The following is a 25,688-nucleotide window of genomic DNA, read 5'->3' as shown; positions in this document are numbered from 1 at the left end:
TTCACTTCTAGGTTGCCATGGATCCAGAAACAGCCATGTATGTCATTTCCCCACCCAGGAGAAAGTTTTTCTTCACCAACACTGAAAGAATGTAAATGCCAAAGTTCTATCCTTGAGAAAATGCCCTAATCTTTTCCTTAAATCAAAGCACTTTCTATCTAAAAAAAAACTTTTTCTCCCATACCCAGCAGCTGCTAGGGCTCCCCACTAAAAGCACAGAACTAAACAATAGTTCTCTTCAACCAGCAAGGTACTAAAGACTGTTATGAATTGTGGCAACATTTTAGTGCCTCAAGATAAACAAGGAACATAAATAAATAGTGCCCCAGTAAGGACTTGAGAAACATTCTTTTAAATGTTTACTTGCTCTAATAACAACAGGAATTCTCATAACTAGTATTTATCAAGCAACTATAATGTGCTAAATAAACACTGTCCTGAGTTCTTTACAAATAAGATGTTTAATTTGGTCCTCACAGTGACCCTGAGGAAGGTATTTTTAGTCTCATTTTATAGAAAAGGAAACTGAGGCCCTGAGAAATTGAGTAAGTCATTTGTCATTGATCACATAGGTATGACAATCCAAGTAATAACTCAAGTCCTTCTGAACTCAAATGTTTTCTCCTCTATTCCTCAATATTCCTCTTCAAAACGAAAAAGGAAGCCAGAAACTTCAAGAAACTAAAAAGATCCCTCTTCCTATCTCACAAAAGTGATACTCTGAAAAAAGCGGGCTCTTCCTATAGCCCAAAACAGGAAATATAGAAAACAAAATACTGTTAATAACAACCAGCAGTCAGCAGGCACAAAAGACCATGCCATGTCCCGCATTTCAAATGCTGCTTCCTGATTTAACAGTTTTCCCTCTTATTCTGATTACAACCTTAGGATGTCAAAATTTAATGATCTCACAATGGAAAGCCCCAGAGAAAAGCAGTTGTGAGACTGGAGAGAGAGCTCACTAGACCAGGAAGGAAAAGGAATCAGTTGGCAGGAAGTGGTGCCTATCTAAAAACATAGAAGTCTTCAGCATTAATATTAACACTGTCATTCCATAGCACTTTAATCTGAAGCTATGCCTGCATTCCCTTGCATTATTTTAATACTGTATTACTAAAAGCTGATTCCCAATCTCCATATGTCTAATAGAATCCTAAGTAAAATAAGACTGCTATATAGCCACCACTGACCTTAATTTCTGTCTTGCTACTAAAAACAAAACAAAACAAAACCACACACACACACACACACACTCAAAGGATTATCCCTGAGGGAAAAGACCTGAATCAATTAGGAAAGGTAGCATGTGGGGCAAACGTGAATTTCATCACCAAGTAGCCTATGGCTAGCAGAAATCTTAAATTCACGACTAAAATACACATTCCTTATACTCAGGGCTCTGGCCAAAATAAACTGAAACTATAAACCAAGAGCGGACTGAAGGATGTACAAATGCTAAGCTCTCAACATACATCAAAAAGGTAAAGGGGGGGTGAGTAGCTTAGAAGGTCTGCTCTCCAACTAAACAACTGAAGAATGAAAGAATTTCGTGCATTTGCACAAGAAGAGCTTGACAACGCAGGGGGGTAGGAGGTCACTTGGGGTTGAGCAAATCCACAGAAAAATGCTAAAGAAAGAACCTCGATTTTTGAGTCACTCTGTAGTAATTCCTAATGGGAAGTGGTCAACTCAAGATAAAGTAAGGTCGAGCTTGAGAATTTTCCTCACTTTTCCTGTCACCCTGGATACGATTCCAAGCTCCCACCAGAACCTTTTGGGAGTCCAAGATAAAGATTTGCACGTACTGATCTGGGGCAGCAATGGAAGGGGCCATCCTTATGCAAACAACCACCTGTGCGTGGTGGAGACCCCCAAGAAGGAGTTCTATTTAAAGTGAGAGGCAGCTTTGGGGATGACCCTCCAAACCCAGGACCGACACTGGCTACTCACCCAACTCCAGTGTCCCTTACGCCCGGACTCTGGCCACCTCCCAGCTAAGGGCAGCGGCTCCAGCGCCCTCCGCCCCCAGACCCTGGTCTGCTCCCACACCCAGTCATTCCCAAAGCTCGCTGCCCGCTCCTTTGCCCGACAGCTGACCCGCCGCCACCAGGCAGTCCCAGCTCCCCCAGTCCAGGTTCCCCAAACCAGCCTTTCGGGGTTGCTGACGCCCCAGGGCCGCGGGATTTAAGGCTTAGGATCTGGAAGGATTTGGTCCAATCTCCTCTTCCTTTCGGCGTCCTGGGCTTACCTCCCCGGCAGCTTGGCGCTCCTCTTCCAAAACTGCTTGCTGTTCTCGGCGGCCATTGCTCTGGCCGGGGAAGGCCTTGTAGGCGGGCCAGGGGGGTACCCGGCGAGATGCCCCCAGGACCCCGCAATCGGAGGGCCAACCCAGGCCGCTTCCCCGCCGCCGGTCACCCGCTCCCAGCTCCTGGGGGCGCCATCTTGGATGTGGGCACCCTCCCACCCAGAGCCGCTGCCATTGGTGAGTTGCGCCGGCCGTGGTCAGACGGACGAATAGAAAGCCGGAATCCTGCAGGCCGCTGAAGCCTAACGGTGACGTCAGGGACTGGGCACACAGGTGGACCGGGAAGGCGGAGCTTGTGCAAGCAGGGAGGCGGGACTGAAAGTTCCCTAACCCCAGGAGTGGAAGAAGCAGGTAAAGAAAGGGACCTATGGGAAGGAAGAAAGGGTACTGTTTGGTTTGTGTGCGTGTGTGTTGGGGGCGGGGGAGATGAGGTTCCTGAGCCTAATACTTTTTGGGAAGAGACAGTATATGTATTTATGTACATCAATCTTTCACCTAAAAAGAAGGACCCATGTGTTGGTTGCAGGCCATCTTTAAGATCTCAGTCAACGACAATCTGATTATTATCCTCCCCACACTTTCCCGTTCCGTTTGGGGTCCGATTTTTTTTTTTTTTTTTAAATCTATGAAGGAAGATCAATACGGATCCAGTAGACCGGGGTTGCTAACTGTTCAACACGTGAGTAACGGTTGGTTCGTAAGGGTCTCCCACACCTCTGGTAACTGATCACATTAAAGGATTTATGTGCCGTGGGCAAAATTCAAATGATGTAATCCCTGTTTCACCATTAACTGCCACTTTCTGACTATGAGAACCAGTTACTGACAGTGTTAAGGTATGTTCTTATTTTGTCCATCCGAATCAGACTACCAAGTCAACCTTTCTTGTGAGGACATAGTGTATCTCCAAGGCTCCAGTCACAGAGATTGAAGATACATCCTCAAACATCTTCAATGTCCCTTTTTAATCTATGACCCTTGAATTTATTTTCAATTTAGTTTTGACTCAGAATGAGATTTAATATAGCATTTTGAATCCTTTGAATGTTTTGTTGGTGTTTTTTGCTCTTTTTGAGTTTCTGTGGTTGTATACCACAGTGATCGTGATGGGAAGGAACTGCTGAGGTGGGCTGCTGTCCTCCATCCCCCGCTTTCGTTTACTGCTGCAAGAGGCCCTTCCACTTATTGAAGAACATCTAACAACCCCCTGTCTGAAAGAGAACATATGCCCTCCAATGGCCTTTTTCTATATAGACATTACCCCCATTTCAAACTTCTTTTGTGCCCTAATTTTACAACCATGATATTGTATGAAAGGGGCTGTTTTCGCTTTCTATTAATGTGGCAAGCTTCCAGAGACTTTCATCCTCTCTGATAGTCACTTTTATGGGCATTTAATATACCTAACAAAAGCCCCTCTAGCCTTTTAATCATTGCATCTGCCTTTCTTTGCCTCTTCTTTTTCTTAGAATGTAGTGACCAGCACTGTTCCCTGAGCTCCAGGAGAAGTTTCCTGAGGTTTTTGTTGAAGCCGATGTTTTATCTTTAATCTGAAAAGCCAGAACTGTTGCTGGCATTTTGGGCTTTACAAGAGCTGACATCTCAAAGAAATAGTGTACAGAAACTTCTAGATCCCTTTCATTGGTGGCAACTGACAGGCAGTTCAGAGTTCATTATCTTTAAGGAATCATCGGAATTGTCTCCCCCTATGTGAGCTGCCTCACACTTGTCCATGTGGCAAGTCACCCGCCACTTTCCAGCCTACTCACATCGCTTTAGAAATGCTCCAGAAGATGCTCCCCATTGACTTGACATTTCAGTATATGGAAAGCAGAGTATAATTTGTGTACCTAGGAATGTCTCAAAGTATTCCTTTTTCCTAATCATTTGTGAAATCTTAAATAACGTGGATTCCCAGGGGATGCTGTTAGCATTGTTTAATCTGCTCTTTGTTTTCTACATCTAAGATTCTTTTCCAAACAAACAAAAAAAATTCATCAGTCATCTGTTGGTAAATTTTTAAATAGTCTTTATTAAGGAAGCTGAGGTTGTTGGGTCCTCTCTCACCACCACCGTCATCATCACCAGAATCTAAATCAACCGCATTTTTATAGCAGCCTCCTGTCAGTCCTCCCTGCTTACACTCTTATCCCCTTAGAGTCTATTCCCCACCCAGCATCCAGAGAGAGCCTTTTAAAATGTCAGTCGGATTGTGTCATCCCTCTGCTCAGTACCATGACTCCATCACACAGCATAAAAGCTTCTCAAAGACCCTACATGATTTGGTTCCACTCTCTTTTTGCTTCATCTGCTCCAACCATAATTGTCGGCCTTTTCCCTGCTTCCTGAATACTCCAAGCATATTCCCACCTCAAAGCCTTTGTATTAGCCACTTCCTATGCTTGAAATTTTCTCCCCCCCAAATATCTGGATGGTTTGCTCCCTCATCTCATTTAGATATATTCCGAAGTGTCTTCACATGGGGGGTGCTGTCCCTGACCACTCATCTTTTTTTTTATTTTTAAAGATTTTATTTATTTGTTTGGGGGGGATGCAGAGGAAGGGGCAGAGGGAGAGAATTTTTAAGCAGACTCCCCATTGAGCACAGAGCCTCACAACCCAGGAGATCATGACCTGAGCTGAAAACAAGAGTCGGACACTCAACTGACTGAGCCACCCAGGCACCACCACCACCACCCCCAACCACTCATCTTTAACAACAGTCTCTACCACTCTATTTTTGTTGTCTATCTCCATCACCTAAATAAAATGTAAGCTCCAGTGAGGCAGGGCTTTTATGTTTTTTTTTCTGCCCTTCTCACCTAGACTAGAACTTGGCATATAGTGCACAAGCACTTAACATGTACTAAGAGAATGAAAAATATAAATTGTTCTTGTCTTTTGGTTCTCTGTTGTTCATAAATTTTTTTGTTGAAAAAGTTAATAGAAACCATGTTTTCTAATGGCTAGTAGGATGTGTCCACTTTACCAAAGATTCTGTAAGCTTGCCTATGCTCTTGGTTGAAGAGCAACCTTCCGATCTTGGAAAAGATTTCCTCTTCATACTTTTAGCTTCAGAGAAATGAAGCTGTACCTAAAATGATGAGGGAGAAAGGCCACCCACCTAGTCAGCAGATGTCCATCAAAGGGGTGATAGCTGTAGGAGCCAAATCACTTTCACAGCAAACTGCCAGACTGGAGGTGAAAATTACTGGTTTGAGGTTCCCAAGTGGTCCCTGGAGCACTTTTTTAAAATATATTTTTTAAGATTTTATTTATTTGAGAGAGGGAGAGAATGAGAGAGAATGAGAAAGAGGGAGTATGAGAAGAGGGAGGATCAGAGGGAGAAGCAGACTCCCTGCCAAGCAAGGAGCTTGATGCGGGACTTGATCCTGGGACTCCAGGATCATGACCTGAGCCAAAGGCTGTTGCTTAACCAACAGAGCCACCCAGCCGCCTGCATGGAACATTTTTGATGCAAGCCCTTAGTGTAAAGACTTGCTGTCTCCCTAGACCAGTCTTCTCATACTTTAGTGTACATGTGATGATGTTAAAAGCTTGATTCAGCAGGTCTTGGCTACAGTCTATAATTCTGCATTTCTAATAAGCCCTCAGGTGACACTGATGCAGCTGATTTGTGGACCTCACTTTGTAGATCTATTTCTAGCACAGTATGACCTGAGACCCTTGAATTTATTCCAAGGTTTTGATTTTTTTTAATTTTATCTTTTAAAGTAATCTCTACACCCAACATAGGGCTGGAACTCACGACCCAAAGATCAAGAGTCTCATGCTCTACTGACCGAGTCAGCCAGGTGCCCCAGGTGTGATTATTTTGAAAGTGTAAATAGAAGACTTTCAGTGTTACCTGCCTGCAAGTTTTTAACTTCTCCCTCCTTACCTTCATCTTCACTCAAAGGGGAGTAAAATAACTAATTGTGGACAAAGTAGAGTCAAGGGAATAAGTCACCTGTGGGTTGCATTTGAATTCAAAAGAGGTGGGTGTATCCCAGTCCTTTGAGAAAGCTCCTTGGAGGAGATAAGCTCTGAGTAGGGACTTACAGGGGAAAATAAGAGAGAGAGAGAGAGAGAGAGAGAGAGAGAGAGAGAAAGGCTTGAAGGACATTAGAAAGGAGCTCAATTGGGGAAGATAAAAAATCCTTTGGACTTAGTTACGAAGAGATCACTGGCAGACTTTAACCTCAGCAAAGGAGTAGAGTGGACACTATGGTACCAGGCAGGGTTAAGACAGGTGAGCAAGAAGCAGACCTCACACGGGGCGCCTGGGTGGCTCAGTCAGTTAAGCATTCTGCCTTTGGCTCAGATCATGATCTGGGGGTCCCAGGACTGAGCCCCATGTTGGGTTCCCTGCTCAGTGGAGAGTCGCTTGTCCCTTTCCCTCTGCCCCTCCCCTCCACTTGTACTCTCTTTCAAATAAACAAAAATCTTAAAAAAGAAAAAAGAAAAAAAAAGAAGCAACTCTCCAGTGCACCATGGAATGTTATGTTGGGTGACCAAAGGGATGGTGAGGTCAATCTGGGAACTAAAGGCAACAGAGCTTTCTTGATACCTAGACAACCTCTAGAAAGAGCGAAATGAAAGAGATCAGTTAAATTAGAGAAGGCAAAGGGATAAGCAAAAGACCGAAGAAACAAGAGGTAATTGAGTAAAGAGAGGAAGAGTGGTTACAGTTTGAAGGATGGAGGGAAGATTAAGAATTTCATTCCTAGGAATTTGTTCTAAGAAAGCCAAAAGGAGGGGGGTAGATCTCTGTGTACAAAGATGTTCTTTGCCTTGTGACCAATAATAAAGGGGGGGGTGATGAAAAGAATGCAAAGGTTTAAATATGATATGGTACTTACACAAAGTAGGATGTGTAGTTTACAAACCTGAACCATGCAATGTCATTAAGTTGTGCAAGTTTGAACACGTCATAGCACATCAGAAAGGTTTATGAAATGATGTACAGCAGGGAAAAAGCAGAATACAAGAATGTCTTTGCCTAGTTTGAATCAGAAAAGATGGGTTTTGTCAAAGACTGAAGAAAAAATGAGGAAGGTAAGGAAATTTTGGTAGGTAGTGGAAATATACGTCCTTTTATTTCCAGAATTTTTCTTTAATGCTACCACATCTTTCATTGTCTTGAAATATTTATCGATGGGGCACCTGGGTGGCTCAGTCAGTCAAAGTCTGACCCTTATTTTCGGCTTAGATCATGATCTTGGGGTCATGAGACCCAGCCCTAGGTCAGCTTCTGTGTGCCACAAAGACTGCTTGAGAGTGTCTCCCTCTCTCTCCACCCCTCTCCCCACTCATGCTCTCTCTCTGAATGAATAAATAAAATCTTAAGAAGAAAAGTATATTGCATACTTAGCTAGAGGTAGATAAACTTTTTCTATGAAGGGCCAGGCTGTACATATTTTTGGCTTTTCTGGCCGTGCAATCTCTATTGCAACTTCTCAACTCTGCCCTACAGCATGAAAACAAGCACAGTCAATATGAGAATAAAATAGTTGTAGATGTGTTCCCACAAAACTTTATTTGTGGATGCAAAAATTTGAACATTATGTAATTTTCACAACATGAAATATTATTCTTTCAATTTTTTCCCCAACAATTTAAAAATGTAAAAACCATTCTTAGCTCACAGGCCATACAAAAAAAGCCTGCCAGATTGGGCTCATGGGTGGTAGTTTGCCAACTCCTGCAACAAAGAATAAAGAATAAGGGTGCAGGGGTAGCTCAGTTGGTTGAGCATTGGGCTCATAGTTTCAGCTCAGGTCATGGTCCCAGGGTTGTAGGATTGAGCTCTCCCATGGAGCCCCAACTCAAGCCCCATGTAGGGCCCTGTGCTCAGCAAGGAGTCTGCTCGGGTTTCTCTCCCTCTGTCCCCCCCCCCCCCGCCACTTGCACACACACTCTCTCTCTCTCTCTTTTGGAGAAACAGATAAATCTTTTAAAAAAATAAAAAAAGAATAAACATATAACAGCGAGGTTTAAAAAAAAAAAAACCTCTACAATAAAATTTAAGTCCCTTTTTTTGTCCTTCCTTGATCCTGTTCCCTTCCCTCTCTCCCTTCTCTTCCAGTAGAAACCACAATCTTGGGGCGCCTGGGTGGCTCAGTGGGTTGGGCATCTGCCTTTGGCTCAGGTCATGAGGCTGGAGTCCTGAGATTGAGTGCACATTGGGCTCCCTGCTCGGTGGGAAGTCTGCTTTTCCTTCTGCCCTTCATCCTGCTGTGCTCTTCCTCTCTTTCTCTCAAATGAGTAAATAAAATCTTTAAAAAAAAAAAAAAAAGAAAGAAAGAAAGAAAGAAACCACAATCCTGAGTTCTGTGCTCAGCTTTCTATATATGTTGCAAATTTTTACTGTATATGTGGCTATCTATAAGCATGTTTTTCATGTTTTGAAATTTTATAAATAGTACCACACCGTACATAAGCCTCAGCCACTAGCTTTTCTTGCTCAGTATTCTGTTGATAAATGGAGCTCCAGTTTATTTATCTGAGCTGCAATATTGAGTTCGATTCTATGAATATTCCTCAATTGTTGTCCCCAATTTTTTAAATTTCGAACAGTCTCAGTTGACATTATTTTTTTTTTAAGATTTTATTTATTTATCAGAGTCGGGGGGAGAGAGCGAGCACAGGCAGACAGAATGGCAGGCAGAGGCAGAAGGAGAAGCAGGCTCCCTGCCGAGCAAGGAGCCTGATGTGGGACTCGATCCCAGGGCGCTGGAATCATGACCTGACCCGAAGGCAGCTGCTTAACCAACTGAGCCACCCAGGCGTCCCTCAGTTGACATTATTTTACCATGTGCAAAATTTTCTCTAGTGAGGTATTTTTACCTCAATTAGTCTGTGAACTGTTAGGGAGTTAAAATGAATTTGCAAGTTGGGACCTTTAATGAAATAGAATAGACAAGAACAGTTATACCTTAAACTTACACAATGTTATATGTCAATTATATCTCAATTTTTGAAAACAATAGGTGGGATTAGAAAAGATCAGAGTGTGCTGCATGGCATAAAGATAGGCCGTGTTTGATTTTGATGAAGTACATGTGTTTGTTTTGGACAAGTGTCATTATTTGTAACATCTAAGCTTTTTGGATGTCTTGAGATGACAATGTATGATAAAATGTACAGCTAGTGAATCAACCAATTTATAAGTTTCTTTTTGTTATCATTGATAGAAAAGAAGCATCTTGGACATGGAATTGTTATGCTGTCTCAGAAATGTGAGGACTTACTAGGTTGGCAGCAGAGGGGCTGGAGGAAGTATAGAGGGAGAGCTGTATGCGGATGCGTTCATACTTACATTGTAATAACTGTTAATGTGTGTGCATCTCTTTGGCTGTACTATAGGAAAACATTAAGTGATTCAATGGAAACATACCCCGTTGCTAATATTCGAATAGTATAGATTGGATAATGAATTCTTTTAGAAGCATTATACATTGTGTACTCTCACTTATGTCTGTTTTAATTGAACATTAAGGAAATGCTGTATTTTAATGGTAACCCTGCCAGTATCTTTATCTAGAGGCTTGTTGCCATTTTTGTCCTCTCTGAAATCTTTGTCGCCGAGAAAGGCGGGATTACACTTTTTTCTTTCAGATGGAGTTGATATAGTGTATTCTTGGTTATCGAAATACTCATAGTTTGGGGACTTTGAAATGGTAAATATTAATGGTGTGTAAAAAAGCATGATACATAACTATGATCTTAATTACATTAAAATGCTTACTTTTGTATATACACACATGGGACCTAGAAGTCAAACTGTAAATTGCTTGTGATTATGGATGACTTTGTTCTTTGCTTCTTGTGTTTTTCAGTTTCCTTTTATGCACATGTTAACTTTTAAAAAATAAAATTTTTAAAACCTAAAAAAAAAAAAAAAAGATAGGCTGTGTTTGGAAAAAATTTTGTTTCAACTTCATACACACTTACATGGATATGTGTTTGTGTGCATGTGTGTGTGCTTGATTGTAATGTCAAATGTATTTCTTTTTTTAAAATTTTATTTATTTATTTGATATAGAGAGAGATCACAAGTAGGCAGAGAGGCAGGAGAGAGAGTGGGGGAAGCAGGCTCCCCGCGGAGCAGAGAGCCTGATGCGGCGGGGCTCGATCCCAGGACTCTGAGATCATGACCTGAGCCAAAGGCAGAGGCCCAACCCACTGAGCCACCCAGGCACCTCTCAAATGTATTTCCTAATGACAGGTGATTGTCAGAAAGTTTGAAAACTACTGCTTTTAGGTCTCTATGAAATACTTGCTAGATCACAGAATATGTACAACGTCCACTTTACTGTACATTGCAAAATGCTCTCCAAAATGGTTTTTCCAGTGCTCGCTTCGGCAGCACATATACTAAAATTGGAACAATACAGAGAAGATTAGCATGGCCCCTGCGCAAGGATGACAAAATGGTTTTTCCAATTTATATTCAACCTAGAGGACTGAGTAGAGTTTTCATAGCTTCTTATCCTCACCTATGGTAGGTCTTTCTCATGGGATGTTAAATATAGCGTATATACAAGAGAATGTGTAAAACTAATACGTACAGTTCAATGAATAATAACATTTGCACTCCTGGACCCACTCCACACACTATGCAATAGGACATCGGCAGTACCTTAAAAGCCTCTTGCTGTGTGTGTATAGGAGGGTGTTCCTTCCTTTGGGCATTCCCCGCACTCCAGATACAACCACTTTGCAGAATTTTGTACTGACCTCAGGGTTCCTGGGTGGCTTAGTCAATTGAGCATTGGACTCTTGATTTTGGCTCAGGTCATGACCTCAGGGTCCTGTGATCAAGCTTCTGCTCAGGCTCCAGGCCCAGCGGGGAGTCTGCTGTCCCCCTCTCCATCTGCCTCTGCCCCTGCCCCTGCTCACATGCTCTCTAAAATAAATAAATAAATCTTTAAGAAAAAGGTATTTTGTACTGTCCTCTTGTTTTCTTTATAGTTTTCCACTTATGTTTGTAAACTTAATATATTGTTTATCATAATGGTATTGTAGCTATTCTGTTGCTTGCTGCTATTGGACAGCAATAAAGTTCTGAGATTGATTGATTGACTTTAAGATTTTATTTATTTCTTTGACAGAGAGAGAGAGAGCATGAGAGGGAAGATAAGCAGGGGCAGAGGGAGAGGGAGAAGCAGGCTTCCCTCTGAGCAGGGAGCCTGATGCAGGGCTTGATCCCAGGACCCTGGGATCATGACCTGAGCTGAAGGCAGACACTTAACAACTGGGTCACCCAGGTACCCCAGGTTTTGAGATTTAGCTATCATTCATGTTGGGGAGTATAGCAAGCATTCACTCATTTTCACTGCTGTATAATATTCCATTTTATAAATGACACAGTTTATCTCCACTACTACTGAGCAGCATTCAGTTGCTTCATATTTTGTGCTCCTGTGAACTCTGCTGCTATTAACGCTCTTATCCATGTATCCTGAATAAGTGGACAAGTGGAAGGGTTTCTCTAGGATATCAATGTTGGATTGGAAGTGCTGGTCTGGAGTACATGCAAATATTCAGTTTTGCAGAATAATTTTTCATTGTGTTTCATAGTGGTTGTCCTACTTTATATTTCTACCTGTTTTGGTAAAACTTCCATTTTCATTTCCTATGACATGATATCAAAAGTAAATAAAAACTGGGGGGAGAAAGATAGTTCAAAGCTAAAGCCTTCAAAATTGGGTTGAACAGGAAGCAGAAAAATAGTAATCTGTTCAGTCATATAAATCTTTCTTCTTTTCCTTTCTTATTTCATTTTTCTGTTCAGTCACATAATATCTGTTCAGTCACATCAATCCTCTTCTTTTCTTTTCTTCTTTCCTTTTTCTCCCCACTCTCTTGGGTTGAAATTTGTATTGAAAGCAAATGTTTTGCTGATTGGAATAATGGGGAGTTCCTGAAAAGAAATCATGGACTTGGGAATTAGTGGGATTGTGATCAATAACAGGAGTGGCCCACCTTCATTTGAACTATTAAGAACCCTAGAAAAAAAATCTCCTATGATTCTGTCAGTGGGGTCCTTCCTTGTTTCCTTCCTGCCTTTTTCCTTTCCTTCTTTCTTTTTTTTTTTAAAGATTTTATTTATTTGACAGAGAGAAATCACAAGTAGATTTGAGAAATCACAAGTAGACGGAGAGGCAGGCAGAGAGCGAGAGGGAAGCAGGCTCCCCGCTGAGCAGAGAGCCCAATGCGGGACTCGATCCCAGGACCCTGAGATCATGACCTGAGCCGAAGGCAGCGGCTTAACCCACTGAGCCACCCAGGCGCCCCACCTTTCCTTCTTTCTTTTCTTCAATTTGTACATGTCGCCAATTCAAAGCATGCAGATAGGTGTGTTGTAGATTGAATAATGGCCTCTGAAATATATGTCCACACCCAAATCCCTGAAACCTGTGAATGTTATCTTGTTTGGAAAAGGGGTATTTGCGGAAATAAGAAAGTCAAGAATTTTGAGATGAGATCATCATCCTCTACTTGGTTGGGTCCTAAATCCAATGACCAATGTCCTAAACCCCTGACAAGATAGAAGACATGGACAGAAGAGGGGGAAGTGACATGACTATGGTAGTAGAAGTTGAAGTCACCCAGGACCCAGAAGAGGCAAGGAAGGATTCCTCCTGGAATCTTCAGAGAGGGCAGGGGCCTGCCGACTCTTTAATTTTGTTCTTCCAGCCTCCAGAACTGTAAGAGAAAAACTTGTATTGTTTTATGCCCCCAAATTTGTGATACCTTGTTACAACAGTCCTAGGAACCTAACATAGGATATCAAGAGAAAGTTGGTCTCTCTCATATCCTTGACCCTTAGATGCCCATTCATCCTTCCCAGCAGCATTCACTCTTGACAGTTCCTTGTATGTCATCCTTCTAGAGATATTCTTACAGAGCCCCTTCATAGGTAGCAAGGACATTCAAGATCACTTTACAAATGAGGAGTCTGAAGCTCAGACAAAGAAACTTGCCCAAGGACCTCCAAATCAGTCAGTGCCAAAGAAGAACAGGAACTCAGGTTTCCTATCTCCTGGTTTTATCCTCCTTCGTTATGAAAGAAGTATTAAGGAGCAGATTTTGATGTCAGGATAGGAGGAGAGAAGAGGAGCATATTAGGTGAATGAAGAAAGGGTAATGTCATGGAGATGATAAAGGAGCACAAAAATGGTTATTATTTAACCTCAGGTTGGTCACGGTTCAATGTAGCACTCCACCAGATCCTTGCCAGACTCTGTCTGTAGATAGAAATTAGTCATTCCATCCAACTAGCTTTTATTGGGTATCTACTATATTCCAGGCATCAAACTATATTAAGAACTGTGGGGGTGCCTGGGTGGCTCATTCACTAAGCGTCTGCCTTCTGCTCAGGTCATGATCCCAGGGTCCTAGGATTAAGCCCTGCATCAGGCTCCCTACTCAGAGGGAAGCCTGCTCTCTCCCTCTCCCACTCCCCCTCTTGTGTTCCCTCTCTCACTGTCTCTCTCTCTCTGTCAAATAAATAAATAAAACCTAAAAAAAAACAAAAACAAAACAAAACAAAAAAAACACCATCAGCTCCCACCCTCAACAAATGTATTATCTGGTAGGAGAGTCAGGCTCCTAAGTTAAGCAGTCTCATAAATAATAAAAATATAGGTGTGCACTAAAGTCCTAAAAAAATAAGGTGGAATGTGGTCCTCTTTGTTTGGGGATATGGGAAAGGTCTTGAAGAAAGAGTAGGAGTTTAGCAGGTAGAGAGGGAGGGAAAAGCATCCTAGGCAGGATGAAACATTTACAGACCTAAGGGAGTCTACAAGAGAAGTTGCATTTGGGAAATCACATAGGAAACACTGTCGATGCCTCACCCATATCGCTCAACCTCTCTATATATGCTCTCTTTGCCCAAAGTCTCTCCTTTCAACTCTCAAAAACTATAAAACAAAACAAAATAAAAACATACTGCCTGTACTCATGGTGTACTATTAGTGCCTAGGAGTTAACTCCTCCTGGGAGTAGCCCTCAACCAACTCTCAGGAATGGGTGTATTAATTCCCCAGCTCCTTCATCCCTCAGATGGGATAATTCTGAGGCATGTGTTCCACAGTTTCTTAATAGGATTAAATTCCTGTAGTTGGCTTAATAGCTCTCTCTTAATGGGCTATCTTCCTTCCCTATATTGCTTCCTACCTCTTCTCCATTGGTGTTTCCATCACCTCCCAAATCAACTACTTGCTCCCAAGTCCTTGTCTCAGGATCACTCCTGGGAGAGTCCAAACTGAAATGAAACCTATGTAGCACTACTTTGTGCTTTATTGTTATAAAGAGTGCGAAGAGGGCTCCTGGGTGGCTCAGTGGATTAAGCCGCTGCCTTTGGCTCGGGTCATGATCTCAGGGTCCTGGGATCGAGTCCCACATCGGGCTCTCTGCTCAGTGGGGAGCCTGCTTCCCTCTCGCTCTCTGCCTGCCTCTCTACCTACTTGTGATCTCTCTCTGTCAAATAAATAAATAAAATCTTTAAAAAAAAAAAAGAGTGCGAAGAATGGGGTGCAGTGATAGTAGACATTGGAGCAAGAGCCTACCTATCACGGTGGACTTCTAATGCCCTATGAGAGCTACAGGACCTTTCCCTGAGACAATGTGACAGTCACTGAAAGTTCAAGTAGGGGCATGGCATGACCATATTTGCATGGTAGAAAGGCCACGTCGTCACCTATCCAACCATTAAATGGCTTTCACTACACTTAGAACGAAATCCACACTCCTAACCATGCCCTAAAATACACTGCATGACCGGGTATCATGCCTGCTCCCCATCCTCTGAAAACTCTCTATTTGATTTGGCATTTGTAGAGTTCTTATGGACCCAGATGGCTCAGGGGGACAGAACCCCGTGAAGAGTTGTGGTAAACTGGACTATGGTTATCAGTTCTTTACTCCCTCTTGTTCTGTGACCTTGCAGTGCATGGCAGTGGATGGAGCATAGTTCCCTGCTAGAGTTCTGGCCAATGGAATGTGAGCAAAACCGACAGTATGCCTCAAGAGGCATCCCGTCTTTCTGTTCACCCTGCTGCACTCCTACCATTCACCATCCTAGCAGACCCTGAGAGCTGCCAGTCCAAGGAGGATAAGAGACATGTGTAGCAGACAAAACCCCAAACTGGAGCTTGGAACTAAACCCACTAACATGCAGCCTAAAGCATGAATGAGAAAAATAGGTGCTAGTGGTTGCAAATCACAGGGGGCTTATGGACAACAAATTTATTTCTCACAGTTCTGGAGGCTGGAAGTCCAAGATCAGGCTGCCAGCATTGTTGGGTTTGGTAAAGGCCCTCTTCCAGGTTGCAGCCTGCCAACATCTTGCTGTGTCCTCATGTGGTAAATGAAGGGAGAATTGCTCTGGGACCACTTTCCTTTCTTCATGAGGGCTCTACCCTCATTACCTAACCACTTCCCAAGGACCCCCCTTTTAATACCATCACCTTGGGCATTAAGTCTTCAACCTGTGAATTATGGGGGGCTATAAACATTCATTCTGTAGCACTGTCACTGCTGTGCCCAGCATTGCCATTAGAATAGGTCTAGGCCAGCCTGTTGGATGCTGAGAGACACACGGCACTCGGCCAAGTCTCCCTGAGCTGCCAGCTGAGGCCATCCTAGATGAGCCAACAACCAGTTGAGCCTGAGACATGAGAATGAGTTCGGCCAAAGTCAACAGAACTGTCCAGCCAACCACCAGTTGACCCCAGACACTTCAGTGAGTTCAGCTGAGAGAGCCCAGCTCAGCCCAGTCCTAGATAAGCCAAACCCCATGGACTTTTGAACTAAGTACTGTTCATTGTTAGCAAGCCACTAGCTTTCTGTGGTTGTTTGCATGGCATTATTGTGGCAATAGATAACCAGCCCGCTCCACAATCTGTGAGCTATGCCTTTTCTGCTTAAATCAGGCGACAGTTGGTGTCTGTCTGTTGCTTTCCTTAACACAGAATGTAAATTAAGAATAGGGTCAAGGGAGATATTGAGGTAGGAGAGATTTTAACCTGCTTTCAGGCAGGGGATTAGAAGTAGGTGTATTTATCAGGACATAAGTATGCCTTCAAAATAACCATGCTTTAAACATTAGAGAAGTTTATAGTTTTTCTCTCTCACATAAAAGACTGAGCTAGAGTGGTAGCTGTGTTCTGTGAAATCTTCAGAGGCCAGGCTCCTTCTCTCTGTGCTCCACTATGTTCTTGCCCAGGGAGTCCAAGATGACTCCCAACTACATCGACATTCCAACCACTGGGAAGAGGGAAAGGGAAACCGTGACTTTCTCCTTACTATCTGGTGCTTATACTCATTTCTTCCCCTTTTTGGGGCGCGTGTCTGGCTCAGTCCGTGGAGCATGTGACTCTTGATATCAGGGTTGTGAGTCAAGCCTCATGTTGGGTATAGAGATTACTTTTTAAAAAATCTTAAAAATATATATTAATTTATTCCCCTTTCAACTCATTCTTAGGAATTGTTCATGTGACCACACTCAGCTGCTGGGAAAAACAAACTTATTTTGGCCAACCATGTGCATACCTAAAAATTCTGCTTCTGTGGAAGAAGGGGCAAATAGATAGCCGTGTTTCCTGCCATGTCGGTGGAGAAGAAAAGTAATTAATGGAGCAAGATCTCTATGGGAGACTTTATTAGCCATTTCCTTTCTTCTCCTTGCTAAGGGGACTGATGTTTTGGAGGGGTGGGGCAACTGCGTTCTCAGTCTGGGCATCAATCATGGTATGGCTAAGCCAGTTATGGGAATCCTACTCAGTTTTGCCAGGAAGTGGCTTCTCCAGCCTCCCTGGCAAATATGGATGGCCGTGTGACCCAGTTCTGACCAGTGAGCTATAAAGGGCAGGCTTCTAGGAGATTCTGGGAAATGCTTTCCTTCCTGTGAAACAGACAAACATAAAAGACAGCTTACTGGCACAGTCCTGGTTGGGTTACTGGTGCAAGGCACCACAGCAGTCGGCTTATGACCATAAAAGAAAGGCTAAGAGAACCTACAGCCTGATACCTTTTTGAGAATTCAAAGGACCTTAAGAGATGAGAGGGGATGAGCCAGGTGGATAAAGATATTTGAGGAAATGAGTGCATTAAATATGAGAAGAAATGCTCAGAGAGGCCCCTGGAAAGTTGGATGGGAGTCAGACGGTGAGAACTTTGTATGTGGCAGTGTGATTTGTCAGCATTACCTCATGTAGAGTTGGGGCTGGTTTCCTTGCTTGCTGGCTGCTTCACCACTGAGGTATGACACAGGCATTTTCTCTTTGTAGGTTTGAAACAGCTGCCCATCTCTTTCTCCATTGGAGTGATGAAAGACTTGTGTTTTGGAAGCTCTAGGCTCTCAAAGGCAGAGACCTAGATTATGAGGGTGGATAGGGGATGTCAGTTTGAAAAGTTGAGGAAGAAGGGAGCCAGTGGGATTTCCCTACCCTTGGGAGGAGGAGGAGGTATCTGGTTCTGCCCACCATAGGGCCTAGGTTTGACTCCCTCCCAGACCCTGGGATGTCTGATGGGTTGGCTGTGTGGTCCATGGGCTGGGGACTAAGCTCTAAGCCGAAGCCTTCAGGGCTATGAGCAGTGGGACCACTGAGGCTTGAACATCAAGCCTCCCACAGTAACCATACCAGCCTGAAGTCCAGACCCCTCCCCTGAGATTCCAGGTTTGGGTGAAATTGAGAGCTAGTTCTATGTGAGTCCAGCAGGGAACAGGGAGGAGGGAGTGGGCGGGGAAAAAAACCAAAACGAAAACCTGATTGATATAGAATTTTTCCCTAACACCTTGAGGAAGAAGGCTGAGTCCGATTTTATGTTATTTTTTAAAAGGTTTTATTTTTTTATTTGACAAAGAGAGAGAGAGATCACAAGTAGGCAGAGAGGCAGGCAGAGGGGGAGGGGGAAGCAGGTCCCCCCACCGAGCACAGAACCCAATGTGGGGCTCAATCCCAGGACCCTGGGATCACAACCTGAGCTGAAGGCAGAGGCTTAACCCACTGAGCCACCCAGATGCCCCAGATTTTATATTATTTAATAATAATAATAATAATAATAAGGCTGCTTCTTACATGGGAGTGTTCAATTATGGTACAAATTAAATCTGTGTTTATAAAGCCATGGAAAAGGGAATAAGAAGAGATCATAAATTATCTCCATAGCTTTTTAAAAAATTGATAGTGTTTTTTTTACAAGAATATATAGCTGTGTCTCTAGGAACTCCAGTTCACATATATACAAAGCATCCATTTTCTTTTTTTTTTTTTTTTAAATCTAATTAAATTGGCCCGATACTGGCAGGCTAGAAGAAAATCCAATCTATATCACTGGGGCTCCTCTGGCTCTCAAGGATGCCTCAGATTCCAAGTGTAAAACCTGGTGTCGGAAATAGGGGCCAGCCTCTTACTGGTGGCCATTGTGAGAGGTGCTAAGAGGCACCTCATGCAAGCCCACAGAATGGAGCCTTGAAGCCCCCCATCTCCTGATCTTAGTCCCATGTGAGACATAGACTACTTCACTGAGGTGTTGAAAAAAGTTTTCACAACACTTGTAAAAGACTGTAAGGATGACTTCATTCAAGAGGGACCACTTTCAGTGGAGGTTTTGTAGTAGGAGAGAGAGATGGAGCCCAACTCTAAGTACAACAAGGGCCAGTAGAGACTTAGAGCTAAGTAGCAGGGTGGGGGTCAGTGGATGGAAAATTACCAAGGCAAAATCAAGGCTAGGGGTATTCTGATCAGATACCAAGGGTGGAGAATTCTTACTCAACTCACTTAGCAGCATTCTTACTAAAACTGGACCTAGCAGATCAAGGACAGAGCCTAAGGTCAGGGCCTAGTCTAAAAGAGGACACAGGAAGGGCAGCCTGAGTGGCTCTGTTGGTTGAGTGTCTCATTCTGGGTTTCAGTTCAGGTCATGATCTCAGGGTCATGAGCGAGTCCTAAGTTGGGCTCTGCACTTGGCATGCATGGAGTCTTCCTGAGATTCTTTCTCCCTCTCTCCCACTTTCCTCCTCCGGCTTGCCCTCTCTCTTTCTCTCTAAAATAAATAATAAAACAAATAAAATCTTAACAATGACAAAGAAAGAGGACTCAGGAGCCTGACTCAAATTTGCTAAAGGGGGGAGTTCTTAGTTTTTGAGGCCTCATTCCTCCCCAGATACGATACCCAGACATGCATCTTGAGGTCTTGCTCCCCTCCCGCATCTCTACCACTGGAGATTGCTGGGTCTCAACAGCCACCCACCACCTACATGGCCACCTCTGTATTTTTTTTTTTTTAACAAAGAGTAATACCTTTATTATATAAAGAATTCATACAGAGCTCCCGGGTGGCTCAGTGGGTTAAAGCCTCTGTCTTCAGCTCGGGTCATGATCTCAAGGTCCTGGGATTGAGCCCCGCATTGGGCTTTCTGCTCAGCAGGGAGCCTGCTCCCTCCTCTCTCTCCCTCTGCCTGCCTCTCTGCCTACTTGTGATCTCTGTCAAATAAATAAATAAAATCTTTTAAAAAAAAGAATTCACTAAAAAAAAGAATTCATACAAATTTTTAAAAATAGCTTCTTAATACAGGAAAGTATTAGTAAAGGACATAATAACTTGTAAAAAGTAATAAAAATGCTTAATGAATACTTTTACAATATTTGACCTGAAGAGTAAAAAATTTTAAATAGGAATTTTCACCTACTATATAGATTGAATGGAAGGAATAAGTTAAAAAATTAAATAATAATAACAAAAAATTAAAATTAAAAAATAATAAATAATAATACCAAATTATGGGGCACCTGGCTGACTCACTCAGTAGAGTGTGTGACTCTTGATCTCAGGGTCATGATTTCAAGCCCCACGTTGGGTTTAGAGATTATCTAAATAAATAAAACTATAAAAAATAATAATAACACCAAATGATGGCAAATATGTCCTAAAACAAGTATGCATATGTATTTTTGGTGGAAGCATGAGTTAGTAATAATCATTTGGTATTTTGTTTCTACTAGTGTTTTTGTAATTGTTTACTGTCTTGTTTTAACCTTATGCTTTTCAAACACACACACATACACAGTTGTGGCAGGCATTCCAAGTTGGCCCTCAGTAATCCCTGCTTCCTCATCGAAATCAGTAAAGAAGTTGTCAAACTCTTACTTTTCACAGATGACATGATATTCTTTGTGGAAAACCCAAAAGATTCCACACAAAAATTGCTAGAGCACATACAGGAATTCAGCAACACGGCAGGATATAAAATCAATGCACAGAAATCAGCTGCATTTCTATACACTAACAATGAGACAGAAGAAAAGAAATTAAGGGCTCAATCCCATTTACAATTGTACCAAAAACAATAAAATATGTAGGAATAAACCTAACCAAAGAGGTAAAGGATCTGTACCCTAAAAACTATAGAACACTTAGGAAAGAAATTGAGGAAGACACAAAGAAATGGGAAAACATTCTATACTCATGGATTGGAAGAAAAAATATTGTTAAGATGTTTATGTTACCCAGAGCCATCTACACATTTAATGTAATCTCTATCAAAATACCATCATCATTTTTCACAGAATTGAAACAAATAATCCTAAAAATAGTATGGAACCAGAAAAGACCCCAAATAGCCAGAGGAATGTTGAAAAAGAAGCTGGTGGCATCACAATTCTAGACCTCAAGCTCTATTACAAAGTTATATTTATTAAGACATTATGGTACTGGCACAAAAGCAGACACATAGATCAATGGAATAGAATGGAGATCCCAGAAGTGGACCCTCAACTTTATGGTCAACTAATCTTCAACAGAGCATGAAAGAATGAGTATCCAGTGGAAGAAAAGACGGTCTCTTCAACAAAGGGTATTGGGAAAATTGGACAGCCACATGTAGAAGAATGAAACTGGACCATTTTCTCATGTCATACACAAAAATAGACTCAAAATGGATGAAAGACCTAAATGTGAGAAAGGAATCTATCAAAACCCTGGAGGAGAACCAAGGCAGCATCATCTGTGACCTCGGCTGCAGCAACTTCTTGCTAGACACGTCTCCAAAGACCATAGAAACAAAGGCAAAAATGAACTATTGGGACTTCATCAGGATAAAAAGCTTTTGCAGAGTAAAGGAAACAGTCAACAGAACCAAAAGACAACCAAAGGAGTAGGAGAAGATATTTGCAAATGTCTTATCTGATAAAGGGCTAGTATCCAAAATCTACAAAGAACTTACCAAACTCAACAAAGGATCCAATCAAGAAATGGGCAGAAGACATGAACAGTCTTTTCTCCAAAGAAGACACAGAAATGGTCAACATACACGTGAAAAAATGTTCAACATCACTTGGCATCAGGGAAATACAAATTAAAACCACAATGAGATATCACCTCACACTAGTCAGAATGGCTAAAATTAACAAGTCAGGAAACAACAAATGTTGACAAGGATGCAGAAAAAGGGGAACCCTCTTGCACTGCTGGTACAAGCTGGTATAGCCACTCTGCAAAACAGTGTGGAGAGTCCTCATAAAGTTAAAAATAGAGCTACCCTATAACCCAGCAATTACAATGCTAGGTATTTACCCAAAGGATACAAACATAGTGATCCGAAGGGGCACATGTACCCCAATGTTTATAGCAGCAATGTCCACAATATCCAAACTATGGAAAGAGCCCAGATGTCCATCAACAGATGAATGAATAAAGAAGATGTGATTGATATATATATTTATTTAATGAAATATTACTCAGCCATCAAAAAATCGAAATCTTACCATTTGCAACAACGTGGATAGAACTAGAGGGTATTATGCTAAGCAAAATAAGTCAATCAGAGAAAGACAGTTATCATATGACTTCACTCATATGTGGAATTTAAGAAACAAAACAGAGGATCACAGGGGAAGGGAGTGATAAATAAAACAAGAGGAAATCAGAGCGGGAGAGAAACCATAGAAGACTCTTGACTATAGGGAACAAACTGAGGTTTGCTGGACGGGAGGTAGGTGGGTGGATGGGTTAACTGGGTGATGGGCATTAAGGAGGGCACATGCTGTAATGAACACTGGGTGTTCTATACAACCGATGAATCACTGAACCCAGGCGCCCCTAAATTAAATTTTAAAAAATAATCCCAGTCTCCTGCTATTTATACCCTTGTGGAGCCCCTTCCCCATAATTTCCTCCAGGGTTTGAGTGTGTGACAGACTGAATTCAGCTGAAAAAATTAACAAGGCAGTAAACAAGTGTTGGAGAGGATGTGGACAAAGGGGAACCCTCTTACGCTGTTGGTGGGAATGCAAGTTGGTGTAGCCACTTTGGAAAACAGTGTGGAGATTCCTTAAGAAATTAAAAATAGAGCTACCTTATAACCCTGCAATTGCACTACTGGGTATTTACCCAAAGATACAGATGTAGTGAAAAGAAGGGCCATATGTACCCCAATGTTCATAGCAGCAATGGCCACAATCACCAGACTGTGCAAAGAGCCAAGATGCCCTTCAACAGACAAATGGATAAAGAATATGTGGTTCATATATACAATGGGATATTACACCTCCATCAGAAAGGATGAATACCCAACTTTTGTATCAGCGTGGGTGGGACTGGAGGAGATTATGCTGAGTGAAATAAGTCAAGTAGAGAAAGGGTGCCTGGGTGGCTCAGTGGGTTAATGCCTCTGCCTTTGGCTCAGGTCATGATCTCAGGGTCCTGGGATTGAGTCCCTAGTCGGGCTCTCTGCTTGACAGGGAGCCTGCTTCCCCTCCTCTCTCTCTGCCTGTCTCTCTGCCTATTTGTGATTTCTGTCTGTCAAATAAATAGGTAAAATCTTAAAAAAAAAAAAAAAAGTAAAATGTGCTCCTTGTCACTGTTATTTTCCTCCCCCAATCCAAAAATGCAAGAGATCCAGCTGAAAGGAGCTAGTAACAATGTCTTCTGCTGGGATCAGAAGTCAAACAATGAGAGGAATCAAAAATAAAAAATTCTTACCATCACTGAGTAAATCTAAAATCCCATCAACTGTAAGATGTACTGTTATTTCAGGTACCACTAGAGGGAATGATATTGTGAATTAAATTATGCCTCAAAGCTTTCTTATCACTTGGAATTTTAATTTTCTACTCATCAGAATGATTTTTGCAGTGTCTGGGTGGCTCAGTCAAGTAAGTTTCTGACTCTTGATTTCAGCTCAGATCTTGATTTCAGGGTCATGAGTTCAAGCGCCACATCAGGCTCCATGCATGGAGCCTACTTCAAAAAAAAAAAAAAAAATTTCCTAGACTTATTTAAACAAAGATTTTTTTTTAAAGATTTTATTTATTTATTTGACAGAGAGAGATCACAGGTAGATAGAGAGGCTGGCAGAGAGAGAGAGAGAGAGGGAAACAGGCTCCCTGCCGAGCAACGGAGCAGAGAGCCCGATGTGGGACTCGATCCCAGGACCCTGAGATCTTGACCTGAGCCGAAGGCAGCGGCTTAACCCACTGAGCCACCCAGGCGCCCCTTAAACAGAGATTTTATTTATTTTTTTTTTAAGATTTTATTTATTTATTTGACAGAGAGAGATCACAAGTAGGCAGAGAGGCAGGCAAAGAGAGAGAGAGGAGGAAGCAGGCTCCCTGCCCAGCAGAGAGCCCGATGCGGGACTCGATCCCGGGACGCGAGATCATGACCTGAGCCGAAGGCAGCGGCTTAACCCACTGAGCCACCCAGGTGCCCCTAAACAGAGATTTTAAAATCATTTATCAATACTATGAAGAATGCTCAACTTTAGGGGTAAGCAATAAAATGCAAAAAGATTCTTTCTTTCAGTGTTGATATGCCTAGCAGACCTGCTTTTGTCTTCATGCCTGTTGCTTTGTAGTAACAAAAAAGCTGCAGAGACTCTAGGCATCACACCATATCCAAGTTAAAAAGAAAAGGGAAATTGGGCCACCTGTCTGGCTTGGTTGGTAGAACATACAGCTCTGGATCTTGGGGTCATGAGTTTGAGCCCCAAGTTGGGTGTAGAGATTACTTAATAAAATGAAATATAAAAAGGAAAGGAAAGAGGAGGATGTAGGTAGAGATGGTATCAGCCACATTACCCTCTTTTATCAGGAAAAGCACAAGTTTTCTTAGACTCCCCAGTGGATTTCTGCTTGTATGTTGTTGGCTAGAATTGTGTCCCATACAAGCAAGCATCCAGAAAAGCAGATATTTTGCCTGTATCTAGGTTCATTGCTATCCCAAACAAAAAAAGACCTCTACTAGCAAAGAAAGAAATGGATATTGGGAACGAAGCTAATGGTGTCTGCTACAACACTGCTTAATAAATACTAGTTTTATATCCATAGTAAAAAGGAGTCACACTTTGGCATAAAGCAAAAAACAATGATAGCAAAAATACTTACACTATGAAGCTTACTAGGTTCCAGACACTGTTCTAAGTATTTTAAATATATTAATTCATTTAATCCCCACAGTAACTTAGAGGTAAATGCTGTTATTATCCTTGTTTTATGGATTTTTTATCGTTCCTCATATAATCACAGACTTACCATAATCCTTGGTTCATGACGTATTCCTCATTGGTTCAGCCATGACTCATTTTTTACTTTTTGAATATTAGTATCCTCGGGACACCTGGGTGGCTGAGTGGGTTAAAGCCTCTGCCTTCAGCTCAGGTCATTATCCCAGGGTCCTGGGGACCCTGCTTTCTCATCTCTCTCTGCCTGCCTCTCTGCCTACTTGTGATCTCTGTCAAATAAATAAATAAAATATTTTAAAAATAAACAATAAATAAATATTAGTACCCTCAAATCTTCCAACCAAAATAAAACTAGGATCTTGTCAGTAATTTGGATCTGACTGCCTGGTCTGCCCAAACCATTTTGCTTCCTCCCCTGGCCTGACGTGACCATCGTCTAGAAACTGAAATCTGTCATTCCTCTACTTTCCTTATATAGTTTCCTTAGACAGTTTTATAGTTTTATTGCACCTATATATATCATCATAAAATTTATATGTGCATGTGTGTATAATATATACCTAAAGTTGTTTAGGATTTTATTTACTGGGGCGCCTCGGTGGCTCAATGGATTAAGCCTCTGCCTTTGGCCCAGGTCATGATCCCAGAGTCCTGGGATCGAGCCCTGCATTGGGCTCTCTGCTCAGCAGGGAGCCTGCTTCCCCCTCTCTCTCTGCCTGCCTCTCTGCCTACTTGTGATCTCTGTCTGTCAAATAAATAAATAAAATCTTTTTAAAAGTTTTTATTTATTTATGAGAATAGAGAGAGTGGGAGCACTGCCAGGACCCCGGGATCATGACCTGAGCAGAAGGCAGACGCTTAACCAACTGAGCCACCCAGGTGCCTTTTTATAGCTATTTCTGACTGTGT

General features: G+C 42.2%; 3 protein-coding genes across 6 annotated transcripts in view; 2 read left to right on the top strand and 1 right to left on the bottom strand.

Moving 5' to 3' along the window:
* TBC1D22B (TBC1 domain family member 22B) overlaps positions 1-2,486 on the bottom strand; it is a 74,601-nt gene extending 72,115 nt beyond the window's left edge. Inside the window, exon 1 of one of the 3 annotated variants that reach the window (XM_082732287.1) lies at positions 2,249-2,486. In XM_082732287.1, the coding sequence (XP_082588413.1) occupies positions 2,249-2,304 (56 nt within the window). In that variant the 5' untranslated portion in view covers positions 2,305-2,486. The remainder of the gene's footprint in view (positions 1-2,248) is intronic. The other 2 variants (XM_082732285.1, XM_082732286.1) reach the window with 2 other exon arrangements.
* A 77-nt stretch (positions 2,487-2,563) lies between these two features.
* TMEM217B (transmembrane protein 217B) overlaps positions 2,564-25,688 on the top strand; it is a 38,766-nt gene continuing 15,641 nt past the window's right edge. Inside the window, exon 1 of one of the 2 annotated variants that reach the window (XM_082732296.1) lies at positions 2,564-2,656. The gene's annotated coding sequence lies outside the window, so the exon portion shown is untranslated. Of the gene's footprint in view, positions 2,657-2,724; positions 2,985-25,688 lie in introns of those variants that run through there. The other variant, XM_082732297.1, reaches the window with a different exon arrangement.
* Positions 2,574-25,688, top strand: part of TMEM217 (transmembrane protein 217) — a 31,127-nt gene continuing 8,012 nt past the window's right edge. Inside the window, exon 1 of the mRNA XM_082732294.1 lies at positions 2,574-2,656. The gene's annotated coding sequence lies outside the window, so the exon portion shown is untranslated. The remainder of the gene's footprint in view (positions 2,657-25,688) is intronic.

The sequence above is a fragment of the Mustela nivalis genome (genome assembly GCF_964662115.1).
Source record: "Mustela nivalis genome assembly, chromosome: 5".
NCBI lineage: Eukaryota > Metazoa > Chordata > Mammalia > Carnivora > Mustelidae > Mustela > Mustela nivalis.
Note: the sequence above shows the minus strand (reverse complement) of the source record. Positions and strands in the feature narration are given on the sequence as shown.